The 21,277-nt window shown below is 42.3% G+C and overlaps 1 protein-coding gene across 2 annotated transcripts in view; it reads left to right on the top strand.

Moving 5' to 3' along the window:
* LOC121609312 (endothelin-converting enzyme-like 1) overlaps positions 1-21,277 on the top strand; it is a 44,729-nt gene that overhangs the window by 21,836 nt on the left and 1,616 nt on the right. Inside the window, exons 8-17 of one of the 2 annotated variants that reach the window (XM_041940901.1) lie at positions 4,694-4,792; positions 5,305-5,379; positions 8,098-8,201; positions 9,182-9,240; positions 12,898-12,949; positions 16,647-16,714; positions 17,350-17,474; positions 18,697-18,762; positions 19,311-19,406; positions 20,988-21,064. In XM_041940901.1, coding sequence (XP_041796835.1) covers positions 4,694-4,792; positions 5,305-5,379; positions 8,098-8,201; positions 9,182-9,240; positions 12,898-12,949; positions 16,647-16,714; positions 17,350-17,474; positions 18,697-18,762; positions 19,311-19,406; positions 20,988-21,064 — 821 coding nt within the window. Of the gene's footprint in view, positions 1-4,693; positions 4,793-5,304; positions 5,380-8,097; positions 8,202-9,181; positions 9,241-12,897; positions 12,950-16,646; positions 16,715-17,325; positions 17,475-18,696; positions 18,763-19,310; positions 19,407-20,987; positions 21,065-21,277 lie in introns of both variants that reach the window. The other variant, XM_041940900.1, reaches the window with a different exon arrangement.

Genomic DNA, 21,277 nt, shown 5'->3' with positions numbered 1-21,277 from the left:
TCACTGCTTTTTTTGTTTCTATTTTGCTCTCTGCCGAGGTCAGTCACCACTAATCCCCCTCCTCTGCCCTTTGGTCCCCTCTCTTTTACCTTTATCCTCCCCCATATGTATTTTTATCTTGGTCTCGTGTCCATTCCAGGACATGGGGATATGGTTCCCAATGGGATTTCTAACCTCTGTAACCCCATGCTCCTTCTTTAAGCCCTCCATCATCTCCCTTTCATCTTTTTCTTCTTATGCTCTCATGGTCCACCCTCCATTCTTTATCTTACACTGGGCTGCCTTTCTTCTTCTCTTGCAAACTTTTAAATCTCTGCCAAAGTTCAGGGCTATAAAGCATAAAGCAAGTCTGACACAAGTGGATAAGTTCTGGGCGCTAATTACTTTCTATGTACTGTACTTTAATTGAAATTTAAGTTCCCAAGATCCTAATGTTTCATTTAAGATTCTAATAAGATACTAAGTGTAAATTTCAATAATGCTTCAAGCTAGTGGAGCCTTTCTGATTAATAAAAGAATAGAGGAGAGGGATTTTTTTGGATCAGGTTTACAGTTTGGCAGGGTTTTTGCCAGATGAAGTGTAAGAAGTAATCCCACAAGCATCTAAACACAATCCAAACCATCCACAGTATTTGTCCTTGTCTGTACTGCAGTGTCTAATGTGGGCGGGACAGAAAGTCTCACGCTGGGTTTTGGTATTTTCCATCATTTCACATTGCTGGTAGACATCAGTCTCCACTACGTCGGCGTGTCCACACAGGTCGGAGACCTCATTACCGACACGAGAGGTACTGGCCTCGATGCCAGTGGCGATTGTGTGAAGACTTGACCGACTCACTGATGCTGCTTCTCTCAGCATGAACAGGAATTAATGAGTCTCAGGAGCCGAAGCTGAGAGACAGGAGACAGAGCGGGAGACACAAGCTTTCTTGTTACCCTGAATCGCCAATGTAGAGGGAGCTGAAGGACACAAATATGTCCCAGTGTCGTCGAAGAGGAGCAATCCTGTTTTCAGTAGTTGGAGAAAAGCACCAGTGTAATTCTTTAAATTTACATGAGGTTCAGGCAGTAAATGTTGGATGATTCTGCAAATCGGATTATGTTCACTGCCAACGTGTTTCTAACTCTCACTCTCTGCACTCTGCGTGTGGCAACTCCATTATCATTTAAGTTTGGGAATAATTACCCGTACATTTAGCTTTGCTACAGAAAAGGCACACGTTGGTATCCTCTTGGGTTGGTCGATTGGAATATATCGACTATGGTGATCGTCTGAGTCAATCGCTGGTTGTTGTTTTATCGTTTTTTTGTGTCATTTTATTTTGCTAATTTAATGACGTCTCTGATGAACGAGTGCGAGCTGTGGTGCAGACAGACTCTGTTCACTGAGCTAACCCAGTTGCACTGGTAGAGAGAGGCAGCGGGGGAACCAGTGTGTGCAGCCAGAATGTTTTTCACATTTAACTCAGTGAAATAAGGGTTTTTTTGGACCAAAGCAGAGCTGGTGATTGAACAGAGGCAAGACAAACCAAGACTGTTTTGGTGAGTTTTATTTTGTTTCTGTGGAGTTTGAATGAAGTGTCTTTCATGATGAATTAACAAGGCGATTGAGCTCATCTTATCATTCAGTGGAAGAGTGGGCTTCCAGCATTGCCAATCGCATTACAGATTCACTCGTTCTGTTTTTCTACCTTTCACAATAAAAGCTTGAGACATATACACTGGCTGTTGGGCTCAGAGTGGTCTGTTGGAAAGTTTCAACATTGCCCAACTCTACTATCAGCTACAATAAAGGCAATCAAAATCCAGTCCTTTCTGTATTGAACTCTTCTGTGTCCAGCTCAGCCTGCTAGTGTTGCAGCGCTCATCTACAACATCTGTGCTCTACAGCTGTTGCACATGCAAATGAAAATTAGACTGTGTAGATGACAAAAATCGACGTGGAGGAGGTTGAATTCATGGCTCGCTGAACTCAGACACCGATAAATCCGTTCTCCCCTTTCTCTTTCTCCTTAGCAAAAAGCAGTGCACAAAACATTCAGCTTGCAGCTTCTCATTTGTAGCCGTGGCTGGCCGCCACTTTCACCGGCTAAAATGAGAAACATCGCCAGCGGCAGGTTACATCAGCTGTCGCTAATGAAAGTTAATTTCACAAGCAACTTGATGGCAGGCCGAAAAGAAAGTGTTGTCGGGTCTGTGTGCTCTCTGCAGCTTCTGCCCTTTACTCAGCCAGTGAGCATGTGTGAGGGCTCCACTCTGTGGACTGAACTAACTAACATAGAAACAGAACGTGAAAAAGTGACAGTTGTGATGGTACATTACAGATGTCTATGCAGCGTGTTTCAGAGGTATCTACTGAAGGCTAGCTGTGGCCCGTCCTGTCTCGTAACACCACTTTGTATGTCAGGCTGATAGTCTGAGAGTATAGGGTGTGTATGTTCTCTGCACAGTCAGTCAAAGCATCCCATGTCAGTCACTTTGACTTGCGTTGGTCCTTGCAGCTGAATAATAGAACTTTGTTCCATGCTGTTTTTCAGATGAAATCAAAATTCAGTGATGGTTGAACGCTTCCACTTCTGGTCTGTGGTGTGTTTCAGCTGCACATGTGATGTGTCAGTGGTAATTACATATTGGACACTAGGAATTCACATTATACACAACTATCATCAGAAAGTGCAGCGATGGTACTACTGCATAACGAAGGAGGAAAATCCAATACAAAGTCCACCACAAAATCCATATCATCAGAAATCCATAACATCAGTCAGTAACACAACAACACTTCACAGAGAAACACAAACACTTCTTGGATTTGGATTTCAACAAGTTAAAATTTTGCTTGAAATTTCCTGTGTTCCTCTATAACATCAAATATTTATGTGTGAATAAGCAACAAACAAAGAAAAAACAGCTTTGGGTGTAGTTTATTAAAAGTTTAATTTAACACTAAATCCATTTTTAAGTAGGTGTAGAGTCAGTTATTATACTATCTATTGGCCCCTTGTGTTATTTTAGTTTATGTAAATGGTAAATGGACTGTATTTCTATAGTGCTGTTCCAGTCTGACGACCACTCAAAGCGCTTTTACAGCACAAGCCTGCATTCACCCATTCACATAATGGTGGCTAGGCTACCTACTCATTATGAGTATTAACACACACACACCTGTATCTTGCCCAAGGATACTTCGACATTTCGGCCTCTGAGGCCAGGCATCAAACCACGACCTTCTGATAAGAGGACGACCGCTCTACCTCCTGATCCACATCAGATTCTTAAGCCATTGATCGCCGTGGCTGCAGGCATTATGTTTTCAACTTGTCTGTCCGTCCATCCTGAACATATTATTGGCTTGAGGGAATTTCTTCAGATTTGATAGAAATTTTCACTTGGACTCAGAATGAACTGATTAGCTTTTGGAGGTCAAAGGTCAAAGGTCACTGTGACCTCAAAAAACTTGTTTTTGGACCTTACACAATAATTCATACTCTAATTATGACAAAATTTCAGACAATGTCTCAGGATAAAATGATACAATGACGACATTTTATATCCAAAAGGTCAAAGGTCAGCTTCACTGTGACATCATCAGTGTCTTCAAAAATATTTTCAGGTCATTATTCAGCACCAGAACCCAGATTGTGACTATATTTCACATTTGGTCACATTGATACTGAATTGGTGACTTTAATCTTGGGCGTCCACCCTGAAACTGTGCTGATTGTCGAGATCTTCTGTGCTTGAAGATGTGTGTGAAGCTCCACGTTTTACACTATGTTGCTTCGTCGCAGCAGCATCCATATTTGATGCATTGTTGACTGGAAGTTCACTGGCTGGTGGATGCATATAACTGTGAGGTGGTAATTCTAGTGGAGAATTTTTCAATGGAAAAAAGCAAGCAATGGAAAGATTTGACACAGTAAACAGAGCTCAAAAATGCCGATATGTCTCAGCCCTCAACACAGTCTGACAGGACCAAAGCTGAGCCTACCAACAACACCAAAATCACAATCAACACAAACACAATACTTGGATACAGGATGTGTCTCTCTCATCTCTGGTAGACATGAAAGTGTCCGTCAGAGGAGTCAGACCTGTGGGTTGTGCTCTCACTCCCCCCATCAGCCTGACATGTCCCATTCAGATGCTTTACAACATCCTTTTTTGTTTGTATGTTTGTCCTTGTGCACCTTAAATATAAGCTTCTTTTAATGAGAATAAAACAAAATAAACAAAACAAAATTATTCTGAGTGATTGAGAATGGGCCTATATTGTTTAACTTAATACTGATATAATGATATAAAATCCAAAATTGGCAAAATCCATAAGCATCTGTGTACATCCAGTATATACATGTTATATTAAGAGTTGGGTGGCTTGGGGTGCCACTGATCTAGAGCCCCATAAAATAAGAAAAATCTGACACACTGGGATGCTCCAGTTGCGTCACGTTCAGCCCCACCACCAGACAACCCACCACCACACATTCAGATGTTGCTCAATCCTGATTGGTGCATGGAAGCACATGACATCACCTTCACAGATACAAAAATCTTTCATGTAAAATGTCCAAAACTGTTCTAACTTTGGCCAGGCAGCATGTGCTCATGTCAGAGCCTGTAATTCATAGGAAGAAGCTGACAAAAATACACTTTCAGCGCCTTCTTCTCATGTGATGCGACCTCCCTCCAGGTACAGGAGCTGGTGGAGGACATAAAGCACTCCCTGGATCTGCGGCTGCACGAACTGGACTGGATGGATGAAGCCACCAAGGATGCTGCCAGAGCAAAGGTTCAGAGCCTAACTCAGCCTGTGCATCACAAACACGACTCCCTGCCAGATCCGATTAGTATTTGAAAAGAATTTAATTATTTCTTTGCAATTCTTTTCTTTCCGGGGAGTTTGATTGATTGCTTGGTTAGATGGAAGTGTGTGATAGAATACATCAAGGGCTTGACATTGTGGAGTGAGGATCGCCTAATCCGGATCTCTCTGTGGTGCTGATTTAGGGTCTGCACTGCAAGATATCCCTTCTAATACTTTTACAATCTGAAGTTATAATCCTTTTAGAGGGCCATGCTGAATATAAAGAGCTTCCCTGTAATCCTATTACATTGGGTTTGCTTGATTAGTTGATGCTTGTGTGTGTGTTAGTGTGTGTGTGCTCGGATGATTGTGTGCCTGAGTCCAGAGATGAGTGTGTGTGAGTGGTTAGTAGTTACTGCAAGTGGATGTGGGGTGACGTTGGACCGGTTGTCTCTCCTCCACCTTCTCTATCACGCTCTCCTCTTCCTCTCTCCCAGCTGAAGCACATGATGGTGATGACAGGATACCCAGATTTCCTGCTCAAACCTGAGCTCATAGATGAAGAATACGGGGTGAGTCACAAGCTTTTTATTTCACTCCGTGCTGTCCGGCCATCCTCACCCACGCAATCACATATCATGTGAGCGAATTCTACTTTCCAGGATGCCTTACTCACTCTCTGTCTTCAGAGTGGTTTTCCAGTAGACATCACCGTGCATCCTGGGTGACTGTATTCAGATGCAGCAAAAACACATCATGTGCAAGAGTAAATGAACCCGTAGCACACTGACGAGACTGTTCAAATAAATCATATACTTTAAGTATGTTGATAAAACCAGGAGGCGTGTGTGCAACCGGGTAGCAGGCAGCTCGGCTGTCAAGAATATGCAATCAAGAGTTTGTTGATGGAAAAGCCGTCGGGGCAGCTGTATAAACAGATGTTTACTGTACATTTGGGGACAACTGGGATGAGTTTTCGCCTTAATGTGGGTGATCGTGAAATCCAGAATTGAAAGCTGTGAACCGATCGAGTGCATCGTGAAGGTGGTGCTCAAAGTAGGGAAGGTGATTTAAACCGCAATCCTGCTCCTCTCAGCCTCTCATAAGGGCATTTACTGAAGTGCTGTGCTTACAGTTCTGAGGCGCTCAGACTTTACTTGATCATTTTCCTTTTTGCTGTTTTACACACCACGTGTCAGAGGAGAATATTGGTGCTTCTTTCTTTCGGAGCTACAGTTTGCTATTTCAGGTTCACATAAAGCTTTGATCAGCTTGTAAATATGATAAATTGTTTGGTTTCAATAACGACCCGATCAGGTCGATACAGTTAGCTTCACCTTAACCAGCTAAAATATAAAAAAAACAATGTTTAAATGTAAAAATTACAAAATGCATTAGTAATAATACAATGATGTAACAGTTGCAATGGGGTTAGTCTGCACTACATAATGAGGTCTGCAAAGATCATGTTTTTCTTTATATTCTAAAATCTACATTGTTTACATTCATGTTTTATAGGTAGCAGTGTTGGGCAGTAAAGTATCACTCAGTCACATGTTACAGTAATGAGATTAACCTTTCAGTAACTAGTAGCCCAGTGTAAGGGATTGAATATGATTTGAATTACAGTTACTAACAGTTACTAATCCCTGTAACACTTTGTTACTCTGACATTTGGTTGTGTTTGCTGTCTTACGAGGAGTTAGACGGTGTGTTGATATCTGTTTGGTTTCTCTGCCTTCAGGAGAAAGTGTGTGATGTGTGGGTGTGGAGGACTCTGGAGGAGCATACAGGCACACTTAGCTGTTGGCTCATTGCTTTTTATCAGCATTGACTATTAATCAGTGGAATACTACAGAACCACTGGCATGAATGTGTATCACCAACAGAAAAACATTGCTCTATAGCGCTACTAGTGGTCAAAACCACCACAACATCCCTTTACATAAAGAATCACAATAATTGATTGGCTAGGATGAGTGAAAATTCAGCACATCAGCAATGCATGTCCTCGTCTGCTTGCTGCTGCTAACACACAGCTGTACTAAATCTGAGGTGGAGAGAAATTAGCAGCTTTACATCAGAACTTTACTGACGAGTAAACAGTTGCCTCACCTGTGTTACTGGTTCTTCTCCTCATGTTAAAAGTTCATAGACTCAAGGGTGGCAGGTGGATGTGGAAGCTCTGTTGGTGGCAAACTTCCTCCATCTGCTGCCACAATGTTAAATAATTGTTTGCACAGATGTGCATTTTTGTCACAAAGTGACAGAAGCACATCTGGCCCTATGAGACCAAACAAGCAAAAGAAGCAGACGAGGAAGATGATGTGTTTACTGTCAGTTTAAAGGATGGAGACGATACGAAAGCAAGCTGAATGAAACTCTTTTGGCAACTGAACAAAACCAGTTTTCAATCAGCATAAAATCGGCTACTTCATGTGCATGTTAATGTTAGGCACCAGCGCCACAAGAAAGGAAGTAAACCCTCACACACACTGAATCACAAAGAGGCTGTGTCACAAGCAAGCACCACAGATTATTACTGTGAACAATGTAACAGCTAATTAGTGTCTGACCAGCTCCGTTCACCCCAACTCACTTCACACACATTTACAAAGTTGAAGAAATGGTTTGATGCTTTGGGAAATGCATTTATTTGCTTGCCTGCTGAGTTACGTTAGTACTTTGATACCACTCTCTCTGCCTGTTAAATATGAAGCTATAGCCATCAGCTGGTTAGCTTAGCTTAGCACAAAGATTGGAAACAAGGGGAAACAGCTTGTCTGTTCTGTCCTATGGTACTAAAAAATGCTACTACCAGCACCTTTAAAGCTCAGTAATTATCATGTCATATCTTGTTATTTTAGTCTGTACAAAAACCAAAGTGTAAAAACGACAAGCTATGATTTTACAGCTTTACTACTTCTAGTAAAGGTGATCACTGTGACATCCAGTATTGATCTTCTCATCTAAGTCTGTGAAAGTAAATGAGCATTCATTTTTTAATCTGTACAACAAATATTTTAGATGATCAATGTTTTGATTAGTGAGTTTTATTGTGGCTGTCTGCAGATTTTGCAACCATGAGGCAGAGGCAGGCTAACTGTGCAGCCTTGATGCTAAGCTAAGATAACCAGCTGCTACAGCAATGGCTTTATATTTAGTGTACAGATATGAGAGTGGTATCAAGTCTCCACCAGAAAGTGAACAAGTGCATTTCCCGAAAATGTCACACTATTCCTTCGTACTGTGATCACAGTCACAATCACCTCGTATCTGTGGTTTTGCAGTTTGATGTGGACGAGAAGACCTATTTCAAGAACATCCTCAACAGCATCAAGTTCAACATCAAGCTGTCAGTCAAGAAGATCCATGAAGAAGTGGACAAGACGACGTGAGTGTCATATCTCCTCATATAACACAAGCTAGGCCAGCCAGCTATCTCATCTCACTGACACGCAGTGCAAAGCAATTAAAGAAAGTTAATATATTTGAAATCCCATCTGAGCTCGCGCAGCTGAGGCTCACTCTGGACACTGCAGTCTCATCACCGTGAGCGTGTGTCTCTGTAATATGCTTGACATGCCTAACATGTGTCCCTGCGAATCCTTTTTAGTTTGACATATTTGTTGATGCGCTTCTAAATTAAACCAACAGATACCAAATCGACATACACAGCTGGAGAAAATCCATTTGATTTACTTATCTGTTGCAGCCAGGCAGCAGCAAAGTGCTGTGGGACATGCGTTTCATTTTTCTGAAATACAGCCCTGAACGCCTGGATTGAGCGATTCTCTGCTATGACAACACATTACAGTCACATTAGTATTCCAAGGTGCTCAAAACAACTGTATCATTAGCCCACACTCAACACCCTGAAGAGTTAAATCACACACTCCCCCTTTATCACCAGAAAGTGAACCTTTCATCAGTCACTCTGTCTTGTGGCTACGCACAAAATAAAGAATGAAGCAGTCCTCCTCCCCCCCTGTGTTTGTCTCCCCTCCATCTCTCTGCAGTCCACGCAGAGCCATCAGTCTTTCGCTCCGGGAACAAGGGCATCTCACACTTTCAGAGTTAGTCATTTGGGGGATTTTGTGCCAATCGATTGGTCTGGCTCTAAGTGGATTACCATAAAGGAACTGTCCGCGGTTTCATATGCAGAGAGGAACTTTGGCCGTGGGACCACACACGCTGAATATTTCTCACCAGGGTGCTTTGAGAGAGATAGGCAGGGGTGTTTGGAATTCAGTTCAGGAGCGGGGTGTGTTTCGAGTAGGTAGATTGGTGATTTGAGTGTGTGTGTGTGTGTGTGTGTGTGTGAGGGATCCCATCTTTAAAACCATGTTTGCTTGACACTGTTTTTCTCCTCAGGTGGCTTCTCCCCCCTCAGGCCCTTAATGCCTACTACCTCCCTAACAAGAACCAAATGGGTGAGTGCCTGACTCTTCATTGCACATACTGATATTTGTGTTCTCTCTGTCATCTGTCACCACACACACACACACATAAACACACACACACACACCGTCATTGCTATTCTGGGCCGAGACATGGGCCGTGCATAAGTTACATGCAATTACACCATGTTGCCGCCTGTTTTCGACAAATCAAACACGGCGGCCGCTTAGAAAAAAGCGTCCACCTCCTCATATCATATTCCCTCTCATCGCTCACTTTCTACTTCGATCTCCACCTCACATACTTAATACCTCCCTGGAGGAAAAACAAGCAGTAACATCTTCCCGAGTTTTAACAAATCTAGCCTTGCGATGTCGCCCCTCCCTCCCTCCCTCCCTCCCTCGTCTTCTCCCAGGATCAGCCCGCTGTCTGTGTCTGCCTGCCTGCTGGATTAAATCTCTTGCAGAAAAATCAATGGCGTGCTCGCAAGCTGATGCTAGAGGATAGGAGGAGTCAGACAAACAGTCATCAGAGTCCCCTGGGCCATTTTTTAACACACACACACACACACACACACTATTTCTCCTACTTAACCCAGCTACTTCAGTTCTAAGCCCTGTGTTCATTTTCATACTCTTTTTTTTTCATTATTAAATTAATATCGCCCACTTAAGCTGTACCTCCATCTCTTTGGCTTCTTTTATTTCATGTCTAGAATCAGGTTCCGTTTGAAGATAAAGAGACGAGGACAGAGGTTTAATTAAAAGTTGCTCCCGAACATTGTCGTTTTTTTTCTCTCTCTCTTCATGAACAGCTTCACTGATACAGAGTCAGTTTTTACTTTGATTTAATTGGCTCACAGTCAGTAAATGACTGATTTCAATGACAACCCACACATTAACCAACATGCTTTTAAGGCTGCAATTATTTAAATGACTAATTGAAATAATTTGCTGGAGGTGATCACTAAAGTCATTAAGAGTCATCCTCTGGGGAGCATGAATATCTGTACAGTGCAGTGGTTTGAGGGGCACAGCCTGACCCAGGTCTGCTGGTGATCACAGCCCAGTTTTAATCAATGGGAAGAGAGTTTAGCAGGTGACAACGCACAAGTACTTATGTATTCATTTTGATTCCCACTCACAATGGGCTCATCAAGTGGAATATGTTCACAAATTATTCAGCGTCTGCATTATCCGTGAAGACTCAGGGTTCATGGAGTGGATAAAAGCATTCCTCTACACTGTCAAGGCAGCTATTGAATCTATTATTCGTTGTGGCATCCCAACACGGTTCGGCAACCTATTCATTAACTCGAATCACAACTCCGAAACCTGATCAGAAGGGCTGGAAAAGTAACTGGCATGCTGCCCCTTCTTCTCTCCAGATATCTGAGGAGACAATGAGGAAGCAGGGCCTTAAAGTCACCTGTGACCCAAATCACATCCTTCCCAAAGAGGATGAGCTGGTGCTTTCAGGCAGGAGGTACAGGTTAGCGAACTGTAAGATGAGCAGTAAATCCCCAGTATTCTTGGTGTGTATGTAGATGTGTGACGCTGAAGTTGCCCGAGACAGATTTCTCCAACGGGAGACGATTAAGGCTACTCTCATCTCTCCATCACACAAACAAAACATTTATCATTGAAATATTTCAGTCTGGACCGAAGTGATGAACCAACTAGCCAACAAGCAGAAGTTACCAGAGCCTGATCAGGTGACCGAAATGTCCACCACAAGTTCCCAGAGTCCAAAGCGTTCTCTGCCTTTGTTCAAACAACAGTCCAACCCCCAACGTATTTAACTCATTAGGATTTAAAACAGATAAAAGCAGCAAATACTCAAATTTGAGAAGCTGGAGCCATGCAATGTTTGGCATTTTTGCTCAACACTGTAGATAACTTTCTTCTCCATTAATTAATTCTTCCAGCAATTCACTTTTTTCTATCTTTTGGTATGAGACACATTTTAATTTTGCCATTTTAATGAACTCTTTCTAAATTTAAAGCTATGAGGCAACACGCGGCGGACATCCTGCGTGTGTGTGTGTGTGTGTGTGTGTGTGAGTGTACGATGGTGTGAAAGAGGTTGAGGAGTTTAGCCATCACTGCTAAGTGCAGTGCGATGTCGAACTAATTTTGGACCCAAAAGCAAAAGTCAGACGCACAGCTTGTGATAGTTTAAATGCAGATTTCTGACACCACGTTGAGATGGAGGTCTGGAGAGCTGAGCCAGGATGAGGAGCGGAGCGAGCAGAGGGAGCTGAGTCGTTGGCTAGAAGGCTTATTGGCAAACGCTGGGCGAGGCGTGCAGCCCGAGACCACAGAGGGGCGATGAACCTGAGGCAGAGGAAAACACAGAATTAAACTAGACTCAGGCAAACACGAGGAAAATACTTAAGAAGACGGCTGTAGCGTTAGCACCGCATTGGCGAACTGAACAATCTGGGGTGTAGAGTATATACTGCAGGAGCTTGATGGGTGGATGGTTTGCAAGTGTGCAGGTTGATTTGCAACAGGTGGGAAAATGAAGCGCCACGCCCAAACAAACATACACAAAGACAGAGAGAGGGAGAGAGAGAGTCAACTCTCTTTGATCATGAAGCTAATGTTGGTCTGCAGTTGTGTGGTTTGTCAGTGAAGTGTCACTGCAGACTGGAGTCCATGTTATATAGACTCTGTCCTCTATGACACGTCTGTATCCTCGCTGCGCTGCATCATTAGAAAATGGACTGGTCGTGGGTCACATCTCTAGCCCTCCTCCCGGCGCTCTCTCCCTCTTCGTCTGCTTGCTGTTCTCATTAGTTCTGTGTTGTTGGCTGTGTAGCAGCTGTGGCTGCTCTCACAGACTGTATGATGGTGTTCAAGTTTGCCGTCTGCTGTCGTGAAAAACGTTCTCAAATTAGTATGATTGTATGAAAGTAATTACGTTTTTACGAGATACATTTACTACTGTACATATCATCCCTCTTACATTTCAGCCATGTTGGATAAAAACATCATCTGGCTAAAAATCATCATCATCTCCCTTTTACTGGATAGACCATGAGCCTGTGCGTATGAAAGCTCAGTAAACACCTCTAAAGCTTGTCTTGTTGTGCTGTGAAGTTGCTCTGGCTGATACAGGCTGTGGATGTGGAAGGTGACATGTTGATTGAACGGTGCGTTCGTGGGACAGCATCTCCTGTGCTTTCGTGAAGGATGATCCAGCGCATGCTCTGCTAAAGGACATACGAAAGGAGGCATTTAAGCACCTTTCCTTAGCGTTTAGAGAATTTGAACAGCTCTCATCACGTCGAACATTTAGACTCTTCTGGGTCTTTTCACTCAGTTGGGAACCTTCCCATCAAACGAAGCTGTTCGACTGCTACCCATGACGCCGTGGAGGAGAGTGATTTCTATTTGGTCTGTGCGCTGAAAGAAGTACATTTGGGCGAATGGAGAGACTTTCCATCACTGTCCTCTATAGCAGCTGCACTGGGGGATTTGGGATGGGCGCATGGATGAACGTATTTTACATCAACTGCCTGACTAGTGCAGCTTTGAGGCAGCTGTGTTTTCCATTTCCTCCTTACTGTCCTCTTCCCTGCAACAGACTACCAGAGTGAAACCACAGGGTGTGATATTAATTAATAATGAGTTGTATCTGGACATTTCCACCGCCCTCATGTTGTTTCTTTATCTCTCTTCCAGTCTTTCCCGCTGGCATCCTTCAGCCCACTCTCTACAACCCTGAGTTCCCACAGTAAGTGGCCCTCCTCCTGTCCCTGCCTGTCCCTGCTGCATGCTCTGCAGGGAGGCAACAGCAGCACCACAGCCGCAACAACAAAGGTCATTAAAGGCTGTGTTAGTCAGGCGAGCCCCTGCTTCCCTGAAGTCCCAACACACCTGATTAAACCAATTTAACTACCCACCAAGAGCTCAATTACTGAACAAGGTCCTGCTAATGGAACAGGTGTCATTGAGAGGTTGCCTCCCTAAATTTGAGTCCATCGAGTAATTTGATGGTGCATGAAAGTAGACAGCCTCCCTGTCTGTCTCTCTGTTCTATTTATCCTACTTGTTCTCATTTCTGGCTCTCAAATTAGCTATTTGTGATGAGAAACTCTTGGGTTAGAGTCGCAGCATTATTGAACAAAGCTATTCTTAACTTTGGTCACAGGTTTAAATCAGAACAGAAAATTATTTCTTCATCATTTGTGCATTTTAGATGTAGAAGCTCTCATATGGGGTATGTCATGGAATACAGCTGCTGATAGGCAATGCACCATCTTTATGCTGAACAAGGACCGATTGTTTGCTGCATGGTCTCACTTGTCAGGGTGGAAAAGCCTTTGAATGAACATTTAGCATCATGATACCATTAAATACTAAAATCCAAACCCTTTTCATGCTGGTGCTGAGTGTCACTACAGATACCAAAACAGTAACTAACATGGGAGCAAATCATTTCCAGAATTATTTAAATCTCATCAGCAACTGATTACGTCTTTTTGAAATGTAGTGACTACTGCATGCTTAATGCTGAACTTCATTGATATCCAGGCTCGATTGCTTTCCCTCAATATCCCAGATGTTCAGATACTGACTTTTACGTCTTGAATCACTGCGTTTGAATTTGACTGGGCCAATTTGAGCAACTGGATGTTTTTTTACTTGAATTTTTAGAAAAATTAAGCCATCTGAATATCAGTTTTGAATATTGGGTGCTTAAATTTTCTGTCTTTTTCTGAATTTACTAAGCTTTAAACGGGCTAATGACAGTTTGTAAGCAAAGAGAATTCAGACCTCATAAATTCAGACAGATGGTTTTAAAGGTGAAATTTTCAGTGGTATTTGAATTTCAACATTAAGTATTCAGTAGTGATTAAATCTCAAAATTAGGTATTCAGCTCCTGCTACGTTTCATCATTATGACATTTATTTGCTTCTACAACTGACTTTGAGAAATATTAAAGAATTTAAAGAAGATAAAGGTTAAAAAAAATCATTTTAATTGTTCCAAGATGTCGAATTTTACAAGTCTTGGCCTTGAAAATGAGAAATTCAGCCGAAAGCATATAACAAGATCCAAACAATCCCCGCATTTCTAGCCTTTTCTAATCCTTACTGTGCACAATTTACTTATAATTACTAATTCACAACTGTGTGTGATTTATATCACTGCCGACCATTTATGGGAGCATGCCACAGGGTATCCAGTAGCTTGACTTCCCACCTTCCAGACCACCACCGCTGTCCTTTCATTCATTCATTCAGTACAGTGAAGAAGCTTTCCGTGGTTACGAACTGAAAAATGAAAATTAACCACGCAAACACAAAAAACAAAAAAGCATTTAAATGAGTTTTTCTGTTCAAGTGATCGGCAGCTAAAGAAATTTCAGGCGTAGGAGTGAACACACCAACAGGAAAGTGTTTCAACAGGGTTTTTCTTTTTTTACATTTACCGCGTAATTAACTTTCAGAGTAAAGAAAACTAGTTGATCAATCAGTCAGTTGTGCGGTTTGGAAAAAATGCTGGTGAGGAAACGGACGCGCTGTAGCACTGCAGAATGTGCAGGTGAAAAAAAGAATATTTCCACTCAACACACCTTCTGTTAACCAAAGCTGTTCACTGAGGAGCAAACCTACTGCTGCCAGGAAGGAGTATTACTCTAAGCCAATACATACGCTACAGTGCAAAGAGCTGCACCTCCTGCATTCACACCAACTTCACTGAGTGAACACACGCGCGCACACACACACACACACACACACACGCTCCTCAATTAGCAGCTTGTGTACCTAACATTAGCTGGCACTTCTATGTCTTCATCAGAGGTGATCTCCACTACTTCCACTAGCTGCTGCCATGCATGCTAATCAATATTAATTAATGATGTAGCAAAATGTGTGCGTGTGTGTGTGTTTGAGCCTGTCCCCTTGAAATTATTACTGCAGTAGCCCTAACCTCCCATAAAGTCTCGCTCTCCCACTCCAACACACACACACACACACACACCATCACATCGAGTATAATGAAGCTTCAATCAGCCAGTTAGTTTAGCGGGGGAGTCGGGCCCAGTGTGAGGCAGCGTATTGACTAGCTGTCAGAAAGTCATTTTCCGATGTAGCCATGTGAATAGCCTCAAGTCTGCCCTCTCATCACTCTCTATATCTGCATGTGCCGCAAAGACCGGAGACGGCGCTCCAGCTCGGCCCAGGGTCAAGGAGAGGTGGGGCCACCCGCTGCTTCTTGGAAGCAGGGGGCACATGAGGAGGGGGGCGTATGCAGGGTCGTGGACTAGCGGGTGCTTACACAAGGTTGGGATGTGTCACGGGGTCCGTTTTATTTTACGGGAAAATGAAGATTTATGTTCACACTGCAGCCGAAAGGTCCCAGCGCTGATTTTTCCCTCACATGTGAAACGGATGTTTCCTAATCAGTGTGAACAGAAAAATGTGGCACTGAGCTTCTTTTTATTCAATACTAATCTGAACCACATGGATCCAAAGTTAGTTCCCAAGTGCAGCCTGTGTTTTGTGTGGCTTGACTGAGCAGAATGAGCAATGAGGACAACGGGATGAGGAAGCAAAAGAAAGCCACAGAGTGACTCAAATCAGTCAAAAGGCATACTGCTTTGTTTTAAAGTGAGTGGACACGCACACACACCTAACTCGTTAAGAGCAAGTAGTGTAAGACACTTAATAGCATTTACTTTCTGAATAGATATTGTACTAACATGTAAAAAAAACTCAAAGTGCCCCTATTTTCATGATAAATGAAGACCTCTGAAGCTTTACACGACACGCTTTAGACCTTTAAGGAAAAGTTTGACATTTTGGGAAATTCACTCCTTTGCTTTCAGTTCACTTTCAGTTAGAGGGGAAGATCAATACCACTCTCATGTCTGTCTGTTGAATTTGAAGGTAGAGCCAACCCGGCTCTGTCCAAACATAACAAAATCCAGCTGCCAGCATCGTTAAAGCTCAGCAATTAACACGTTATATCACGTTTCTGTACTGCTTTTAACCCCTGTTTGCAGTGTTTGTGGTAAGATAACTGTGTTCTTACACCAGCTTTGTATTCAACACACAGATATGAAAGTGGCTTCGGAGTTCTCGTGTCGCATTTCATCTCATCTTCTTTCTTCTTAACTCTAAATACTAAAACATGACCGACCTGCAGCACAAAGGCTACAAACTGACTCAATGATGCCAGTTACACAGCAAGATCGTAAGTTTGCTACATCCTGATCTGGTGGTCAGACCAGACCAGACCAGACCAGACCAGACCAAGCGTGGCTGCAGCAGCAAAATACCTGAGTGCATTTAGTTGATCAAGAGTGTGTTTTAGTGTTTATGAATTCAACTTTTGCTTGCATGTCGTCTTTCAAAAGTTCACAGTCAGACTTTTTAAGCTCCTGTACATAATGTTTCATATTTCTCCCTCCTGCTGCCAGGTCTCTAAACTACGGAGGAATAGGGGCTATCATTGGCCATGAGCTAACACATGGATATGATGACTGGGGTAAGAATGGCAACCTCTTCAACCACAATCTATTGCAACAATGCTCATACACCCACACTGTTTCACCATTTAGTACTCAGTTGCACAACAATTGCATTTAACTACTCTATTTCACAGAAAGACCAAGGGTTCCCTGATGATTTATCGTATTTTATGAATTTGTAAGGATGCCCACAGCTGTAAAGCAAAGACTATTTTGAGCCACAATCTCTAACTTTCATTTCCAGTCTAAAGTGTTGCCCTTTAAGATACATGAAAAGAATTTAATGAGGGGGTTAGGTTTCTGCCAGCCACCTACCAAATACTCGGAAAACTGAGTGTGAGTGGTACGATTGTGCACTGCCTTCGTTTTTGGCAGAGAGTCAGCCATCATTTTTATTCTACAAATTTAGTTGGCTGGGAGTCAGTTCAGTTGGCTCTTGAACTGGATACATCAGCCAAGGTTAACCCTGGGTATGACAACGCTCTGCCTCCTGATGGTTTGACTCCCACAGCCACAAAAAGTGTGACAGACGACGTGCTGGGCAGCTCTTTGGACTGGGAAGTAAAGTTACAGGTCGTGATGTCTCCATGCTAACACTGCCCCCCTGCCCTTTTGCCCCTCATCTTAGTGATGCAATGGTTCATGTCCCTAGGGGGCCAGTACGACCGCCACGGCAACCTCAAACAGTGGTGGACAGAGGAGTCCTACAGGAAGTTCCAGACGAAGGCTGAATGCATCGTCAAGCTCTACGATAACTTCACTGTTTATAACCAGAGGGTGGGCCTGCACACACACACACACACACACACAAACACACTGCACAAGGGCTTACTTGCACATAGAATTTTTATGATAGCTGATGTTTATTACATAAACAATTGGTTTCACTGATAGTTTGGGCTGCTATTAGTTTTATATTGAAAACCGTATGTCAGAAAGTCAGTCCTCTAATATGCAGCTTCATTGATTCACATTTCTGATCAGATCAATACGACTCAGGTTATCAGTGGGAGACTTTTGCAATATTATTACATGATTACATGTACACATGTTCCTTCAGCTTGTAAAAACAGCTGTCTTCAGTGGCCCTGGAGGAGCGTTGTCAAGTCTGAGAAAACAACCCTGATGATGTCACAGTGATGTCATCAGGGTTATCACAGCTTGTGCTTGAAGATTATAAATTTGTAAGAGGAAGCCTGTATTACAAACTGGGCAGGTGCAGTTTGAAAAATGCGGGCATTACCCAGGCAGGGAAGTTCTAAAAAAGGACTAGTGAGTTGTATTATGGGAAATGTAGGCTCTGTGGTTTTTGGAGCTTGTTTGACCACTGCCAGGAAACACAAGTCAGAATATTTCATATTCTTCTCCTCCAGTTGGAACAGTTCAGTTTTTAATCTGAGAGTTAAATGAGAAGATCCATGTTCTGTCTAGAGTCTCCACTGATTGTCTTGCAAACTCACTCTGATGAGACTCCAAGAAATGGTCAAGCCCCCATAAAATCCAACCCCAACTTGTAGTTTTTGCCCTTTTAAGTTAACGAAACTAACAAGATATAACATGTTAATTACAGCTTTAAAGGTGCTGATGGGTGTTTTCTTCACCTTTGGATGAGCTGTTTCTGTTCCCCAATTCAATGTTCTTTTCTTGAAACATAAGAACGACCCCGCCTGGTTCCAGTCTTTATGTTAAGCTAAGGTCTCCTGGCTCCGGCTTCATGTTCAGCGTACAGACATCCAAAATGTGTTCATCTTCTCAGCTAACTCTTGGCGAGAAAGCAAACAAGCATATTTCCTCAAAATGTCAAACTTTTCTTTTAAAATGACTGAATCATAAGACAAGGTCAGCAAGAAGTAGCTGAGCAAACACTGGTATTTAATATTGGCCTTTTAGTCATCATTAACACATCCATGAAGTACATGTACACACCAGCACAGTGTAGAGTGTAGAGGCAGAGATGAAGAGCTGTCAGTGATTCTGACGTCTTTTTCTATATGTCTAGGTGAATGGTCGTCTGACACTGGGGGAGAACATAGCAGACATGGGAGGACTCAAGCTGTCATACTATGTAAGTAATATTTGATAACATCATTGTTCAAATACTGTGGCTATGTGGCTTCACAAAATCTAAATATTAATGCTTGCTCTGGCAGTATCTAGAGCCTCTGTCCATCCTCTGCTTTATTTGCATGAAAGGAAGAGCGGAAGTGCCCCCGTATCGAGATTAAAGACAACCATTTTTACTCGGATTCGCTGTCTCTGCTTGCATCAGTGTGTGTTTGCCTGGACAGCAGCTCCATACTCAGTGTGTCAGTGGTCTATATTAAAGCGAGGAGAGTTTTGTGCATGCAGAAACAAAAGTACAAAGGGAATGTTTGAATGCATTTAAAGAAATGGTAATATTAAACTGCAGCAGTAGTGCTAATGATTGTTAGCCATGTCAGTTAGATTGGCTGAGGTAAACGTAACAAGCACGTTTCCATGACGTTTCAGGGATTTCAAGGAGAGACTGTAAATGTCCCATTTGGTTTCAGATGTTAGTTTAACTTTGGGTGCTTTTTTGTACCTCCTGTCTCTGATTATCCCCTCCCTCCACACATCTTTCTCACTGTCCAGGCGTATCAAAAGTGGGTGAGGGAACATGGTCCTGAGAGGCCCCTGCCTGGCCTCAGATACACACACGAACAGCTGCTCTTCATTGCCTTTGCACAGGTACAGAAGCCTCCCAAAACTTTCACGCCACCCTCTTTCATTACATTTACATGTTAAATCATTTTAGCGGCACTCAGCTGGAGCGGCTGATCGTACAGAGCAGGTAGGAGTTCCATATTATCCCAACGGATGCATTAACCATTGGAGGGATCAAAAAAGCAGCGTTGATGACAGCGCAGTGGCTCTAAGCACTAGACCACCCCCGCGCCTTGAAACTATTACGACCATCATTGAAATTCAATGGTTTCATTGAAATTCATGGCTCAATGTAACTGTGGCAAAATCTAGACCCACTTTTAATGTAATTTGCAGTGTTTAAGCTCATTTTTAAAATTCTTGCCAGAGGGAAGTGATTAAAAAAAATCATATATATGTGTTTGCATTAATTTGAAATGTCACATGTGCATGTCCAGGGTGAATGAAAAGCATCACCTTCAGGTGTGGGGGAATTCAACAGCCTTTGTGTTCACATAAAATGTATGGGGTTCAGTCTTTAAACTTGCACAGCAGGCCAGCAGACATGCTCTTTAACCATGGCCGCTTAAATATCTCAGTGTAACTAACCAAGTAAGTATCACTTTACCTGCCAGTTATTTTCTCAATAATAATTGGATAAAGAAACATACAGAAAATAGTAAAAAAAATATTGTAAGATCTTTCCTTCTTATAGAAGATTAAGAAAATAAGTAATCAATGATCAGAATTGTTGCTGATCCAATTTTTGCCAATAGAGTTGTTTGTTGATCATCTACATGTTTCAGTTCTAAATAAACAGAGTAATATTCTTACCACGCAGTTTATTTATGCTACAAAGATGCTATGTTGTGAAACATGAGAGATTAGAATATCTCCTGGGTGTCCAGTTTCTGTCTTTATGACCATGTGTGACCAGTTTCAGCCAATCATGGAGCAAGCTGCAGTGACGGAATCACTCAGGTCCTTTACTTAAGCTAAAAAATCCTCAAGAAAATACTTCAGTTAAAGTAGAGTATCATCAACAAAATGCAAAAAGCATTAATAGGAAAAGAACATATTTTGCAGTGCAGTAAAAGTTTGATTGGAAAGACTGTTAGTACTATTTAATCCATGTATAAGTCGCATTTTACCCTTGTAGCTGTTCGAGGTAGAGCTAAATTTAGGGTCCCTCTAAATGGCCACAAGTTGAATCTGAGCGGTCGTGTTTTGATTAGTAAGGTAGAAAAGAGGGGGGAAAAGTTCTGCTACCCGAGTTTGTATTGTGTATTTTTTTACTTTTCTCATATCTTTGCTTTTCGGGAAATGTTCAATAATTTGACCTTGGGCCTCAAACAGTTGTTTAAATGAAACCATCTAAGAAGTTTAGAGGGTAAAATCACTCTCTGATGGAACTGATATCAACTCACATCGGAATCACAGCAAGAAGCTCCAGCTGCTTTTTTCTAAGGGATTGCCAAAAACTGCTTCTATGTAAAATCTGATTAGAAAAACTAAAACTACAACTCTTTAAACAAATGTGGTACAGATAAAGTAGAGAACTTCCCTCTGAAAAGTAGTGGAGTGTAAATGATCAGAAGATCTGCTGTGTTCGCGTTGTCTTTTCAGAACTGGTGTATGAAGAGACGATCTCAGTCCATCTACCTGCAGCTGCTGACTGACAAACATGCACCAGAGCACTACAGGTACAGTGTACAGTACACAGTCACAGAACAAAACACTCACAAACAGCCAGAAAGATTTCAACTGCAGAATGATCTTCTATTCCAGCATATTACCAAAAACAGACATCTTTCTACAGATAGGAGTGCACAGGTCATGCCTGGAGTTTGTCCATTTCCTGTGAAATAAATTCATTAAAACTACACTTGAATTATGACAGAACTGCATGCAGTTGC

The sequence above is a fragment of the Chelmon rostratus genome, chromosome 7 (assembly GCF_017976325.1).
Source record: "Chelmon rostratus isolate fCheRos1 chromosome 7, fCheRos1.pri, whole genome shotgun sequence".
Taxonomy (NCBI): domain Eukaryota; kingdom Metazoa; phylum Chordata; class Actinopteri; order Chaetodontiformes; family Chaetodontidae; genus Chelmon; species Chelmon rostratus.
The sequence above is the reverse complement of the archived record's forward strand: the minus strand, read 5'-3'. Positions and strand labels throughout refer to the sequence as shown.